A 14,834-nucleotide genomic window follows, 5' to 3' on the forward strand; every position below is an offset into this window, starting at 1 on the left:
GCCCGCAGGCCGCCGCCAGCCACCCCAGCTCCATGGCCGCCGCCTGTAGCCCTAGGTCCGTCGCCGCCCGCCGCCCCCAGATCTGCCTCCCCCTCCTCTCTTCCACCATCGCGGCGGCCACCCCCTCCTCCACCGGTGAGGCCACCACCCCCTCCTCCACTACAACTCCTCCCCTCCCTTCCCTCGGAAGACGGCGGTGGCTGCCCGTGCAAGACCGGATGGCGGCGCCTCCCTCCTCCAGACCGACCGGTGGCGCCTCCCTCTCCTACCAGATCCAACTGCCTCCCTCCTCCAGCCGGCGTCAACTCCCTCCTCCAGATCTACGCTCACCCTGGTCTTCGTCGGGCCTTCGACATTCGCCAGCGACGAGCACCCACCAGGTATGCGCCCACCCCTTTGCTCTCCCTTGAAACCGAGCACCCAAACCCTAGCTAACGTAATCTATTTGGGGTTTTGTGCTCGGTTTAGGATTCGATTTGGGGGGTGGATCGATAGATCAATGTGTGTGAGCTACGGTTGCTCAAACCTGGTTCATGTTTAATTAACCTGTCACATGTGTGCTATTTTTAGAATTAAAAGCACGCTCCTGTTGTTACAATCTACAATATTTTTTAGAGCTCATACATGGTGTAGATGTTTGAAAAATACTTGAATTTCTAAACTGATACATTTTCGGTTATGAAGTACAACAATTATTGTCTAGTAACAGTTATTTCTCAATCTATCTTGGGTTAGCGTTTCACATTACTTAATTCTCTGTTGTACTGAAATGCTATGTATGTGTAGTCATTTCCATTGTCACAAGTATAAACATGTGAATATAAAGACTGTTACTAAACTGTACCTGCATCTATTTTGGTCTACAGATTTTTTTAGACATCTTTCTCATATAAGAAAACTTGCCCATTCTACCATGTTAGCTTTCTGTTATTGCATTCATGTGACAAACCACTCAAGATTACTCAACATCAATAATATAGATGAACCTGGGTACTGGACATTATTATGCCAATTGGCTACCTGTCTTGCATATCGCATTCTTTCATGTAAAACATCTGTCACAAAACTTCTAGAAGAATGTTCTTCTCCTCTATTGTTAGTTCAAACCGTTGTCTTGGTGGAGGTGGACCCCTCTCATCTGGTCTCCTTGGGGGTCTCCCAGGATTGTTTCTTTGGCTGCTCCAGTTACCAGATTTGGCACCCCATCCATTTGCTTTCCGGTCCTTGTTACCAGAATCAGTTGTCTCTTTTCATTGAGCAGTACCTTGTGAGTTCTCAGCAGGCACAGCATTCCAGCCATCCCAAGAATCTGATTGCTTAGCATCTGAATTGCCCACTGGTGTTGCAGCCAGATTACCCCAGGAGTCTTCTGCGGCAAAATTTGGGGCCTTATCTGCTACATTGTCCCAAGAATCATTCTGTGCATCATTCTTCTAGATTGTCACATTACACCATGAATCATTCTGTGCATCAGTGTTATCCCATGGACTTTCATTTGATTTCCCTGTATTCCATGTGTCTGATTCTTTTGGGACTTTCAAATGCTCATCAGACTCCATCTTATCTTTCTCACCCCAACTGGATCCTGCATTAGACTTGGTATTTGGTCTTCCAATTCCATCACCAGCATTCCAAGCATTGCCTGATGGTGGCATCACATTGTTATAGGAGGAATCATGATCAGCATTTGTCTTCTTCCGTTTGTAAGTGCTTGGCTGCTCCTCCCATTGACATTTATGTATGCTATTTGTTTGCTTCTGGACATTGACACCTCATGTCTGCAGGAAAACCTGCTGCCATTCAATATGGAACTGGTTCAATTGCTGGTTTTTTCAGTGAGGATAGCGTTACATTAGGTGATCTGGTTGTGAAGGATATATGTTTAACAGTGCTCTTATGTATATGTTATAATATGTGTTCGGAATTCATTTATTGCATCCCTCTGGTCACATCAGTTCCACTTGCCCCGTTCGCTGATCTGAAACTTGGCTGAAACTGGCTGGTTTTGTGAGAGAAAAACACTGTAGCGACAGGTTGATGAACAGTATTTTGTGAGAGCAACCAACCGGCTGGTCTGGTTTTGTGAGACCAGCGAACAACGCCAATAAATATTGTGTTGCTTTATTAGGAATTTATTGAAGCTACAAAGGCGCCAGGCCTTACCTTCATGGTTGCAAAATTTGATGGCATTCTTGGGCTAGGCTTTCAGGAAATATCTGTTGGGAATGCAACACCAGTGTGGTAAGCTTTTTGTGGCCGTCAAAGTTCAGATTGTTTAATCACTTGTCTTTCAATTACAGTAAAAGCAATGATCGTTCCTTTGTGCATCTAGCTTTAGCTGTTGTTAAGATTCTTTCTCGAACACTGTAACTCAAGGTCGTCGTGGTTTAGTTGCTCATAACACATGGTATCTACATTAATGGCAGCATGCTACATATGTCCTGGTTATTGTTGTGTAAAACAAAAGGTCATCTTTCTGCATTAAGAGTTCTTGTTCCGTTTTTCTTGTGATGCTTATATTTGTACATGCTTACCGATTTAAAACAAATATTTGTAAGCACACATTGTGTTTTCAAAGGCCTAGCAATTTGCACAAACTTTTGTGTGAACACTGAAGATAAGTTGTTCTCTTGCCTTTGCAGTTTGACATGAGCACTATGCTGGAGGAAGCAGTTCAGTATGTCAAGTTCCTGCAGCTGCAAATAAAGGTAGTTTTTTTGTGTCCTAGTTAAGTCAGATCAACATTGGAAAAAACTTTAGTTCACAATTCTAGTTCTCCATCATGCGCAACATTAACCTGTACAGAGCATTGTTACATATTAGGTTTGGGAGAACAGAGCATTGTATACTCTGCATTTAAAAATACTAATTCGATGTGCAGGAGCATGGCTCTCATTTACCTTCCTTTTTTTTTCCGTAACAGCTCCTGAGCTCTGAAGATACATGGATGTACGCACCTCTTGCCTATAACCACATGAGCATGGACCTCAGTCCAACTGTTGCTGTGAAGCAATCATGACCGTCCGAAAAGAGTTGTCTGAACTAATCAGATGGGAGCTAGTGCATGGTCCATCTTTTCATAAATATGTAATTAGCCCTGACTTTACATTCTTCAGTTGCTTCTTGCAAGTATGAGCAAGAAGTTCTTTTGAAATAAAAATTGGACCATGGGTTCCCTTGTCATATGAGATATCGACAATTCATGGAAATGGGAATTTTTCTAGGGTGCATTAATGAATGTGCTGAATATTTGGATCTTTATATGTATGCTATCTATTATGTTGTGAAGAAATTACAGTATGGACAGTCCATATTTAATATGTTGTTGCTACCGTTCTGTTTCTATATAATTATTGTATCCAATTTGCTGCATGGTTAAGGGTTTTTCTGTCGGTGGTCTGTTATTTTTCTGTGCGTTAACCGAAACCGACAGAAAAATAAAAATTTTCTAGGCTAAGGCAATTTTCTGTGCGTGTAACACCCATAGAAAAATCATTTTTCTGTCGGGCTGTTCTTTTTTTCTGTGAGGATTAACGCACACAACATTTAAATTTAATCTGGGCTAACACAATTTTTCTGTGCCTGTAACACCCACAGAAAAATTATTTCTTATAGCGAACACACAGAACAATTGAATTTTTCTGTTATTATATTTCCATGGGTATTTTTCTGAGGGTACACCGTCAGAAAAATATTTTTCTAACGGTATTCGTATTTTTATGTGTGTTTTCGCACACACAGAAGAATGCGAGTTTCCAGTAGTGTGCAAATAAGAGTCATATTTCAGTTGGTAATAAATAACTCCCACTGAGGTTAACTCGTTCATTTGAGAAGAAGCATGTATATACATGTTTTGTGGGTAGGTAGGTAGCTCAATTTTGTTTTTTTTTGTTTTAGATTTTCCTTTTACGAGAAATATATAGCTAAATAGTTAGAAAGACAGGCCTGGTGCAGTGGTGAGAGCTGTCTCACTAAGTCACCAGGTCGCAGGTTCAAAGCAGCCTCTCCGTAGATTTTGCGGGGAAAGATTTACCTCGGTTTTTTCCTTTCCTAGACCCTACTCATGTGGGAGCCTTCGGCACTGGACTCTGTTAGCTACTTCACAAAGACTCAGGTGTTGGTGGAAGCTGAAATAACGTATACAGGTGTTGGTGGAAGCTGAAATAACGTATACGTCTCCTGGGGAAGTACCAAAGTTTAGTGACCATCTGCTCAAGTTTTGCGCAACCTTCATATTGTTTTGAGCAATATATATATAACTTCAGTTCAATTCTAGAGCACATATGCACGAGCAAGGCCACGAAAATGCACAAGGGCTCATTAGCCATGAATACACATTATTATATATTACTGGTCCACTGTTTTGAGTACAACGACGTCTTTTAATCATTGGGACCATCTCAAAGACAATTATTTAATGAATAAATTATTAAGTGTAGCACCCGGTTTTAAGAACAAAACCAGATACGCACCATATGTGAGCCCAGAAAATCAAATCTCACATATAGCTACAAATAAGGATAATATCAAAAGACAATACTCAATATATAACGTACTTAGTATAAAGGATATAACCTTAGACAACCAACAACGGAAAGACAACTCCGATCTTTGGATGACGACTCTAATTCCATAGGGACAACTGACTGCTTGATCACAAGCCTAATTCCTCCAATCTCGAGCAATCTGGTATCTATCCGGGATTTTTATCCAAATATGTAAAAAATAAAGCAAGCGTAAGTACAAGTACATGTCGTACTCAATAAATATAACATGGGGTTCATGAGGCTCAAAAGACTGACACTGGTTAACTGCGATTAGCTTTTAACTGTCACAATTTTAGCATAGAAGTAGCAACAAGTTTATCCACAAGTCCATATAAACACATGATCAGGTAAACATAAATAATGAATAGCATAAACAATTAACCATCAATGAGCATCTTTATCATCAGTATCATCAGTGTTCATCATCTATTCCGTAAATATTCCAAGGCCGCTCATGACCATGAGCACGACTGATATACCAGTTTTACACTCTGCAGATGTTGTATACTTTCACTATGAGTCATGAGTTACCCTTTTGCCCGAGGTGATCAGCCTCTTGACCTACTATCAAGGAAGGTCGGCAGGGTTCTCTATGAAGCCTTTCAAAGGTTCGTCTAACAAGTTAGGGCCGCTAAGGTTTCTCCATCAATAAGCATAAACCCCCCTCCAAGGAGGGACTAACAAAATACAAAGAAACCAAAGTGCACCCTCTTGACAAGCCGAGATCATACAAATCAGAGCGCCTCTTGCGCCATAAAGGTAACCACTAACAAGCTAGAAAAGGTCCTCATACTGAGCTAAAGCTAGAGTCATGTAGCCCTCACAGCTATATTGTAAGTCTTAGATGATCACTTATAGATAAGTCCTTAGGGAGAGAAATCTAGAGCACCATAAAACAACCTAATGCTCTAGCCTCCTTGTTTCATGTTGCTAAAAAGTATCTTTTAGTGTTTATTGTATAATCCATTAGTCAAGTTACAAGATCATGGTCTTTGATTGAGCACTAGCATCATACTACCCAATGCAATAACCCAAAGGTATCAAGATACAAGGTAACAAAGTACTAGGAAATCCTTAGTTGCAGTCAAGGTAAACACATGACGTATGAATTAAATAATTAAAGGTGTATAGGACAACAACAAAGATCCCATGCTATACTTGCCTTAAAACACCGATCCTTCGGTAAGCTTTAATCTTTAATGTCCTTCTTCTTCTTCTTGATCACCACGTATACCTCACCGACTGGACATGATCATAAAGCACCACACAAGCATCCATGCAATCATACATGAAGCAAACAATAGATCTAAATTAGAACAGTAACCAAACATAGAATCAAGATAAAAAGTTTATAAAATGAATCTGCGTCTTGCTACGAACACACAGTCGCGAAAAGCACGCTAATCGGAGCTACGGTGAAAAAGATAGATCTACCGATATATTTGCTTTATACATGGAAAAGAAAACTATAGGTTTCATTTATTTTAACTATATAAAATAATATAAATTGAATCAAGTCAATTTTAGATTTGAATTATAAAACTAAAGTAAAACAAATCATATTTTATTTATAAAATCCAGTTGCATAATTATTAATCAAGATATGATTTAAATCATGAAATTTCAGAAATAGTGACACGATAAACATTGTTACTAACGCATAGATCTCGTTGCAATGAATCTAGCACAACTTGAATGGGTCAATTCAGGGCTAAAACATAAAGATATGAATTAAACAAGATTTTCTTTATTAAAATAATAGATTAAATATAACCTCGTATTTTAAAAGTTGAAAAAATACCTAACAGTACTATAAACATGTAGATTATGGAATTACGAACCTAATGCAGGTTGAACGGGTCAAATCGGAGTTAAAACGGAGATTTCATGGCTAAAGCAAGATTAGTGGCAAAACTGTAAATACGCAATGGACCGCGGGTTAGAATCTATAAAAGGCACGGGCTCTTTAGCAATTGTTCCAGCCGAAGGGGTATGGAATGATCTAGACCACTAGATCAGAGATGGACGGCTCAGATTAAAAGAGAGGGAGAAAGAGAGAGGAGAGCCGGCTAGAACAGTAGCTCGATGGGGAATTTGTCGCCGGCATAAATTGATTACTCGCTGGAGCTATTGGACAAAGCGCCTAGGGCCTCTTGATGAGGACATCACTCCTTCGGATGTACCCGCTGATCCTCCAACCATCATGCAAGGTCCAATGACCCGGGCTCGAATGCGTCAACTCAATTTAGAGGTGAGCTCATTCTTAAGCGATCCTTTTCATACTTTTGAGAATAGACTACTACCTAGTGATGTTATCTTGCTTAAGAACATTGGAGAGGGTCACGAGGGACTTAGGACGTGGTGGAGGCGATGATGACCAACAAGGACGTCCAACAGAAACCGGAGGCCCGATCCAACATGATTTCGAGTTTTTCTCGGCCTCCAGGACCAGTCTGCCTTAAACTGGTCACCCAGGACGCATCTGGACTCCTTTTTCGACGATCCACATATGGTTGGAAAGCTAATTTGACAAGGAAGCTAATACAAGTGGTCTCATGTCAAAATCCCTTCAGAATCAGTAGGAATCGTCAAAACAAATCAGCATCCAGAATCTGCCAGGGTGCTGCGACACTGTCTTTTGTTCCGTTGGACCGTGTATCGTGTTTGGGCCCATTAGGGGGCGCATCCATGGTAGGCAATGACCCTAAGACCTTTATAATCATACGCCGCCGTTGCTATTAGGTTTTGGGTTTTGCTTAGATTAATCTGTTAAGAATAGTTTCGCCGTTCATCGGTTTATGAGACCCTAACTTCGTGAGATTAATCAATCATCTGTAATTTGGTTGCTTTCTTTCTTGTTCTTGCTTGTGTTCTTCGTTGCGCAGGTAGGGATTAGCCTTCTTGGTGAGGTCAACCGGATCCATGTCTTTGTTGATAACCAGAGGAGTTGTGGTGCTAAGATTGCAGGGTTCGATCTTTTGATCTGAAGCCAGATCGATGTGTCATTCTCCGCCACAACGATAGTTACCTCTACCTGACGGAAGATCGGGATCCCCGTTTCCATTAAGTGATAATCAAGCTAAGGTATACCGTTAGGTTCACATTTATCCCCTAGTTTTGAGTGTTTCGCATTCGAGCCCGGGTCATTGGACCTTGCATGATGGTTGGAGGATCAGCAGGTACATCCGAAGGAGTGATGTCCTCATCAGCTCTAATTCAACTTTAATTTGGCACAGGGAGCAAGATTAGGAGGCGCGAAACTCAATTTGGCCACCTACCGTAGCTATGGTCGAGCAGAGCAAGCTAGCGACGATCTATGGTGGCGGCGGAGCAACTGCTACGCGGAACAAGGCAGCACAGAGGGGAACAGAGGGAGAAAAGGGGTTCTGCGGGTTCGTTAAGTCCATGTGAAACTTGGAGATCATCTTACCATGATGGATGAACTGCTAATCGGCTCGGCAGCGTCTTCTTCTTCTCGACGGATCCAAGGCTGCGGAGCTAGAGCATAGGGCAGCGCTAGAGCTTGGTTCTAGGGTTTGGCGAGGGCAGCACGAGCTCAGGCTCAGTATTTAAGAGGCCGGAGGACGTGTGGTGCACGCAACCGGAAGAGGCGTAACGAAGACAGAGATGGCATAGCGGAGAGTTCGTGTCGCATACGACGTGAGGTAGAGGATAGAGCTGACAGGGCAAGCCCGGGCGGTCGGCGACAGAGGAAGAGGAGAAGGAAAACAGTGGCATCCACACTAGGCCAGTGATTGCGCGGGCTTCGCTTTGGCTAGGCCTACACGCTGGCGTGGGCTGAAGCCTCAGCGGACAGAAGGAAAAAGGTGTGGGCCTGCGCGGGAGAATGGGAAGGAGCAGGCCGAGAACGGATGCGCGGGGGAAGGGAAAAAGGCCGACGGGAAAAAAGCAGATAGGACGGCCTGGTGGGCTGCCTGCGGCCACGGGCCAGAAGAGAGAGGGAGAGTGTTTTTCTTTTTTTTTTCCAAATCCTTATCTATTTTGTTTTCCAAAACCAAATCAAATTCGAATATGTTTTCAAATATACTTTTTAACTCAAACATAATTGAGCAATTTTGGTAAGTTTTCAAAAATAAATTTTACCACTTTTTAAATCCTTTTATTTTCTAATTTTATTTTCTTTTATTTCAAAGCCATTTTTAATTTCAGTTGCAAAAGAAATTTTAAACCATTTTGAATTTTCAATCAAAACCACTCAACCAAATAAATCAAATGCAATAGCATGTATGCTCAAACATGGTGCTACCTTATGATGAATTTTAATTTAATGAAAAATTTTATTTTCCTATATTTCATGAGCACAAAAATTCATAAATAAATTGTTTTAATCCTATTTCAAAAAGTACAAATTTGATGGTGTTACATTATGGTATTGGAAACTACTTTATTTATACCTAGTATTTGTATTTTGCTAACAAATGGAGTCTATTAGAGTATCTCCAATGAGCTTTATTAAACTCGCTTTCTTAATCCTAGTTTGGAGAGCCTCGGAACAAAATTTGTCTCTATATTTTTGCACTATGCAACAAGTTCTCTATATCGGTTGCACACTTCAGAGAGCTAGCATTGCCCTCCTTATTTAGCTAGCGAGAAACTTAGAACTGAGGATGGCAATGTTTAGATATCTAATTGAAGAAGCTGCCGATGATTTTTTTTCATTAAAATCTCTATTTCTATCGGTACAAAAGGATATAAAGAGACTCTTGGAGTTAATTTTAATTCTCGACACCTAAAAATTACCACTTTAATTTGAGAGGATATGTGACAAAGTTTTATTTTTATAAGAAACTATTTTGCCAAACCGTTGGAGGGTGCTTTTTCCCTCTTCCTAAAAAATAAAAAAACTCCTTAATACGCTCTAATGTTGGAATACTATTTCTAGTGATAATAAACTCTAATGAAGCCACTGACTTTAGAATAGGACATGTGAGTAAAAACATGTAGAAGAGTGCAACCTTAGTTGCATAAAAATCAAATGTGCGCATGTCGCCTTGCTATTTATGTATCCATGAAAATTGAGGTTTTGGACATTTTATTCTGTATACTCTCTCAATCTCCAAATAAATCAATTCCTAGAATTTGTGCCAGTCAAACTTTTATAAGTTTGACTAACTTTATAGAAAATAGTAACAACATACATAAAATGAGCACCTTATGAAAATATAATGATACTAATTTGATACCATAAATCTTATTATTTTTTTCTAGAAATTTGGTCAAAGTTTAAATAGTTTGACTTAAGACAACTCTAGGAATCTATTCAGGGACAGAGGGAGCACTATACAATTTTTTGAAATTGGGACAGTCCCAGTTGAATATACATATATATCACCTAATTTTCAAAACAAAAAAAAGTGCTTTTTGTTTGTCTGTTCCAAGCTACTCCTGTTTTTCAGGCCACTTCCCTCTCGCGGACTGCTTCCAAGATCCGGTTCTCTCTCCTTCTCGTTACTCTGTCTCTCCCCTTCTCTCTGCCTCCACATCTATCAGATTTCAGATGCAAGTACAGCGTTTAGATTTATCACTTCGTTGATTAATTGAACGAATCCAAGCTTTACCATCGCAATCAAGGTTCACATTACTTTCAACTCCGTTTAATCTATCGTACATTTGTACATTAATCAGAATTTGTAGGTAAAAGTCGATTTTTTAATCCGAGTTCCAATTATTCTTCTTGATGATAGCGGATCGGTTGGTCGCATCGCATCGACAGGGCGGGGGCGAGGTCGGCAATGGCGAACAAGGCCAGCTCGGGGGCGCGGAGCCCGCTGAGCCTGGTGGTGGCAATGGCGCTGTGCTGCTTCTTCTACGTGCTCGGCGCGTGGCAGGGCAGCGGCTACGGCAAGGGCGACCGCATCGCCGCCGCGGTGAGCCGGCAGACGGCCTGCGGCGACGGGTCCGCCGCCGCCGAGGGGCTCAGCTTCGAGACGCACCACGGCGGCGCCGCGGGCATCAACGCGTCGACGTCGCTGCCCTTCGGGGCCGACGCGGAGCCGCCGACGTTCGCGCCGTGCGCGGCGGCGCTGGCGGACCACACGCCGTGCCACGACCAGGACCGCGCCATGAAGTTCCCGCGCAAGAACATGGTGTACCGGGAGCGGCACTGCCCCGCCGACGGCGAGCGGCTGCGGTGCCTGATGCCGGCCCCGCCCGGGTACGTGACGCCGTTCCCGTGGCCCCAGAGCCGCGACTACGTGCCCTTCGCCAACGCGCCGTACAAGAGCCTCACCGTCGAGAAGGCCGTCCAGAACTGGGTCCAGTACGAGGGCTCGGTGTTCCGCTTCCCCGGCGGCGGCACGCAGTTCCCGCCAAGGTTTTTATTTTCGAAAATTAAAATTTATCGAAGTCACAGATAAAAAGGATAAACATGATATATCAGAAATATCGGACCAAATTCAAATAAAATTTAATTTGAATTTAAGTAAATTTAAATAAATTTAAACAAAATTTGTACGAAAAAGATATATATTTTCTTATAGGCACCTACGGATAAAAATGATATATTGGAAATATCAGGAGATTTCGGCCGAAAAAGGAAACCATGGTTCCCGCAGGGCGCCGACAAGTACATCGACCAGCTCGGTTCCATCGTCCCCTTCGCCGGCGGCCACGTCCGCACCGTCCTCGACACCAGATGCCCACGTGTCATGGCCATGACCTTGTCGACGCCCACGTATTGTTCCCCTGATCGGTCACCTCGACGTCTGTTCATCTGTGTATTCCCTCCTTCTAGTCTCTGATAAAGCAATGAAGTCTAACCTTTTTTCTAAAGTCATGTCCGAAAGGAATTTAAATTTCTTTGTATCACCCAACCCGTTATATTTCCAGAAAATTCCATTCATCCTACTTACAATTCCACAAAATTCCTTTCATCCATCTCTCTTTATTACCTTTGTTTTCTCCCTCCTCCCTTTTATATTAAATTTCTTCTTTTTTTCCCTAAGGGTACAGATTGTAGACCACCAGGATCACTTTCTTCCCCCTCTGAGATACCTTATGCTATCTCCCCACATAATTAGTTCAAAGCCGAAATTTCTAAATCATCTTCACTTTCAGCATCAACAGCTATGAAACTTGAATTTTCTTTAGTTGGCAGCTCACATGACGTGGACTGTACTGAAGCTCTAGTCTCTTCTAAGCACTTCAAGTTTGTTATGGATTTATTAATTTGTTCACTAGACGAACCTAGAACCCTACTTCAGATATTTTATTAAATAAAACAATATCAGCAAAGATATTAAAAGATGTAAAACTATCCTTGTTACCTTTGTCAATGGTAGTGTCTAGATTCTTCTTTGCCTTCAACTTGGCGGCTTTTTCCATCGAATCTTGATCAATCACCGCCGCATTCCTCTTGCTGGTTCTTTGAGGAGTGCTGGACAATTCGTTCATGCAAGTGGCGGTAGCTTTCTTCTTTTTTGAACGACCACTCAGAGGTCTACAATGCCACAGAAATTCGTTTCCACAACAAATTAAAGATTTTTTAGAAAGGAATCTGTGTATTCCCTCCTTCTAGTCTGTGATAAAGCAATAAAGTCTAACCTTTTTTCTAAAGTCATGTCCGAAAGGAATTTAAATTTCTTTGTATCACCCAACCTGTTATATTTCCAGAAAATTCCATTCATCCTACTTACAATTCCAAAAAATTCCTTTCATCCTTCTCTCTTTATTACCTTTGTTTTCTCCCTCCTCCCTTTTGTATTAAATTTCTTCTTTTTTCCCTAAGGGTACAGATTGTAGACCACCAGGATCACTTTCTTCCCCCTCTGAGATACCTTCTGCTATCTCCCCACGTAATTAGTTCAAAACCGAAATTTCTAAATCATCTTCACTTTCAGCATCAACAGCTATGAAACGAATTTTGTTTAGTTGTCAGCTCACAAGACGTGGACTGTACTGAAGCTCTAGTCTCTTCTAAGCACTTCAAGTTTGTTATGGATATATTAATTTGTTCACTAGACGAACCTAGAACCCTCCTCCAGATATTTTATTAAATAAAACACTATCAGCAAAGATATTAAAAGAAGTAAAGACAGTTCCGAATGTGCGGCTCTAAGAGCCAATATGAGAGGAGATCGACTAAATAGTCGATTCCAGCATATTCATGAGAATAAATCGATTAAAGCTCATTGGGTTGTATAAGAAGAATCGGTTATCATTTAGGATAAATGTCATTATTCGAACAAATATTAATCAATGGCAATAAGATGTCAACCATGATTGGTTTATGTTAAGCCAATGATTACAAGTAACCGAACCCCTTTTATATAAAGAAACAATTCAACATCACTTAACCGTTTAATAAAGATAAATCTAATGAACATGTTAGACCTCATCTATCGCTATGACCAGTGGGCCATGAGGCAGAATCATGCAGGCCGTAGAAATAACAATAGACTCGACAACTCTAACTCATTACTAATATTAGTGGGGCATGAGGCAGAATCATGCAGGCCGTAATACAATAATAAGATCATGGGGCTAACATATCTTTCAACCTATCTTTACTTCAACAGTCTCGTGGTGCGAACTATTCGTGAAAGCACTCGATATCGGCTAAAACAGCCGATTCAGGCATAGTGAAACATCCTCAATTTTCCACGAAGGGAAAATCCACAGAATGAATTATAATATGATAAACCAAGAACTGATCCATCATATTATCATATTTCAGTCGATGTCACAGTCATACATCGTAAGATTACAAGAATACAAGATATTACATCACTGGGGAACACACCTATTACAGAGTTAATCTAGCGGAAGACTATCGAGTGAATGCTCCTTCTTTACGGGCATCACCAGAGTTGGCGTAGTGCAGCGTAGATTCCATCTCCGAACCAAACTTGAGCGTAGGCACGAGACCTCCTAATCCTTCTAAAGTCAGCATCTCTGAGAAGCAGGAAATCTGCACACCGCCAGATATGTGCAGGCCATGGTCAGCACCGATGAGCTTTAGTGGAAAAAGATAAACAAGGGATCTGGCGATCCTAATATTTGGTTGTGGTTTGCATTCTTAGCACATGAGAAGTAAATAACAATTGTATTATAATAATAATATTCAATTTTTAACACATTCACCACCACACCATCCATATCCATCCACCAACCATCCATCCCAAACCATCTCCACACCACTACACCATATCTCATCTCACACACTCAAGTCGACAGGCCAACTCCCTCTCGGCCCTGTCTCAACGGCCCGCAGCCCCCAAGGCTCACGACCGGAAAATTCCCCAACCCTGGAGGGAGGAAAGAAGGACTCATCTCCTATCTAGTTTAAGCGAAACCCAGGAAAGGCCCATAGCCGACAAGTCGGCATATGTATCGATCGATCAACCAAACACTCTGCAGAGGTTTTACATACCCACAAGATAGCCATCCTCGACGGTGCCCCGTCTAGGTAGATTCCGGCCGCTTGCTAGCCTAGAATGATGCCACCCTACCTCTCAGCCCTGGAACATCCCAAGTCTAGTCTGGGATGCCTGATACTGTGAGTCGTAGACAGAGCCGGGGCCCACCGGATGTCAAGAGCCGGTCCACAAGGCCTCCTGAAGTCTCGGAAGGGTGTGGGGGGGAAAACCGCACACCCCGTACCTCCTTGCATACGTTCGCCTAGCAGTAGTGGCATCGCTCTACCAAGTAGTCCGACCGTCCCGTACCATATAGGGCGAGTGGGATGTAAAGGATTCCCGGTGAGTCTGAGTACTAGTAAGTCCTTAGGGATGACCAAGCTAGAATGTCTTCATCAGGGTTTCCATTTTACGTGCCACCACAACACCTCTACCCTGGGCTCCACCTCTCCGAGGTTCACACCCAAGGCCACCTCCAATTACCATTTACCCGCCACAGGTATTCCATATCCAAGTGCCCAGGTAGCACCACATGGCAAGACTCACCCTAGGCTCGTCGTTATTCCAGCTCGGTCGACACAACCCTCACTCTCCACGCACCCAAGACACACGCAGCACGCTCACACACCACCAAGTCCAGCTCCCATAGCCAAAAACATTCCCAGGGGTTCACCACCAGCATCACATCCTCGACATATTGCGAAGTGGAGTTAATAATAAGTATAGTGATGTAATATGCAAGCAAACAGACAAGTAAGCATATATAAGTGAGCAAATGCGCGAGGCAGGGTGACGTGGTAGAGTGGGTTGCATCAGGGTGATAATGGCTCAGGTGGTAGCATGCATCAATATACTAGCAAATGATTAAATATAAAGCGCTAGCAGTTCTAGATATTATGCAATGTCTAAT

General features: G+C 42.2%; 1 protein-coding gene across 2 annotated transcripts; it reads left to right on the forward strand.

The window, feature by feature from the left end:
• Nucleotides 1-10,004: 10,004 nt before the first annotated feature.
• LOC136485341 (probable methyltransferase PMT14) lies at nucleotides 10,005-12,352 on the forward strand. 2 transcript variants are annotated; one of them, XM_066482252.1, is made up of 3 exons: nucleotides 10,005-10,139; nucleotides 10,253-10,881; nucleotides 11,048-12,352. In XM_066482252.1, the coding sequence occupies exons 2-3, from the start codon at nucleotides 10,301-10,303 to the stop codon at nucleotides 11,223-11,225; spliced, it is 759 nt and encodes a 252-aa protein (XP_066338349.1). In that variant the 5' UTR covers nucleotides 10,005-10,139; nucleotides 10,253-10,300; the 3' UTR covers nucleotides 11,226-12,352. The 2 variants fall into 2 exon arrangements, with proteins under 2 accessions (XP_066338349.1, XP_066338350.1); XM_066482253.1 differs by having other exon boundaries at nucleotides 11,085-12,352.
• Nucleotides 12,353-14,834: the final 2,482 nt, after the last annotated feature.

This window comes from Miscanthus floridulus, chromosome 10 (assembly GCF_019320115.1).
Source record: "Miscanthus floridulus cultivar M001 chromosome 10, ASM1932011v1, whole genome shotgun sequence".
Taxonomy (NCBI): domain Eukaryota; kingdom Viridiplantae; phylum Streptophyta; class Magnoliopsida; order Poales; family Poaceae; genus Miscanthus; species Miscanthus floridulus.

Bases quoted from the DNA above. Each gene is read 5' to 3' on its own strand.
- LOC136485341 (XM_066482252.1), top strand. From the start codon at position 10,301: ATGGCGAACAAGGCCAGCTCGGGGGCGCGGAGCCCGCTGAGCCTGGTG. The intron at 10,882-11,047 runs GTTTTTATTTTC...ATTTTCTTATAG, and splicing joins GGCACGCAGTTCCCGCCAAG to GCACCTACGGATAAAAATGA.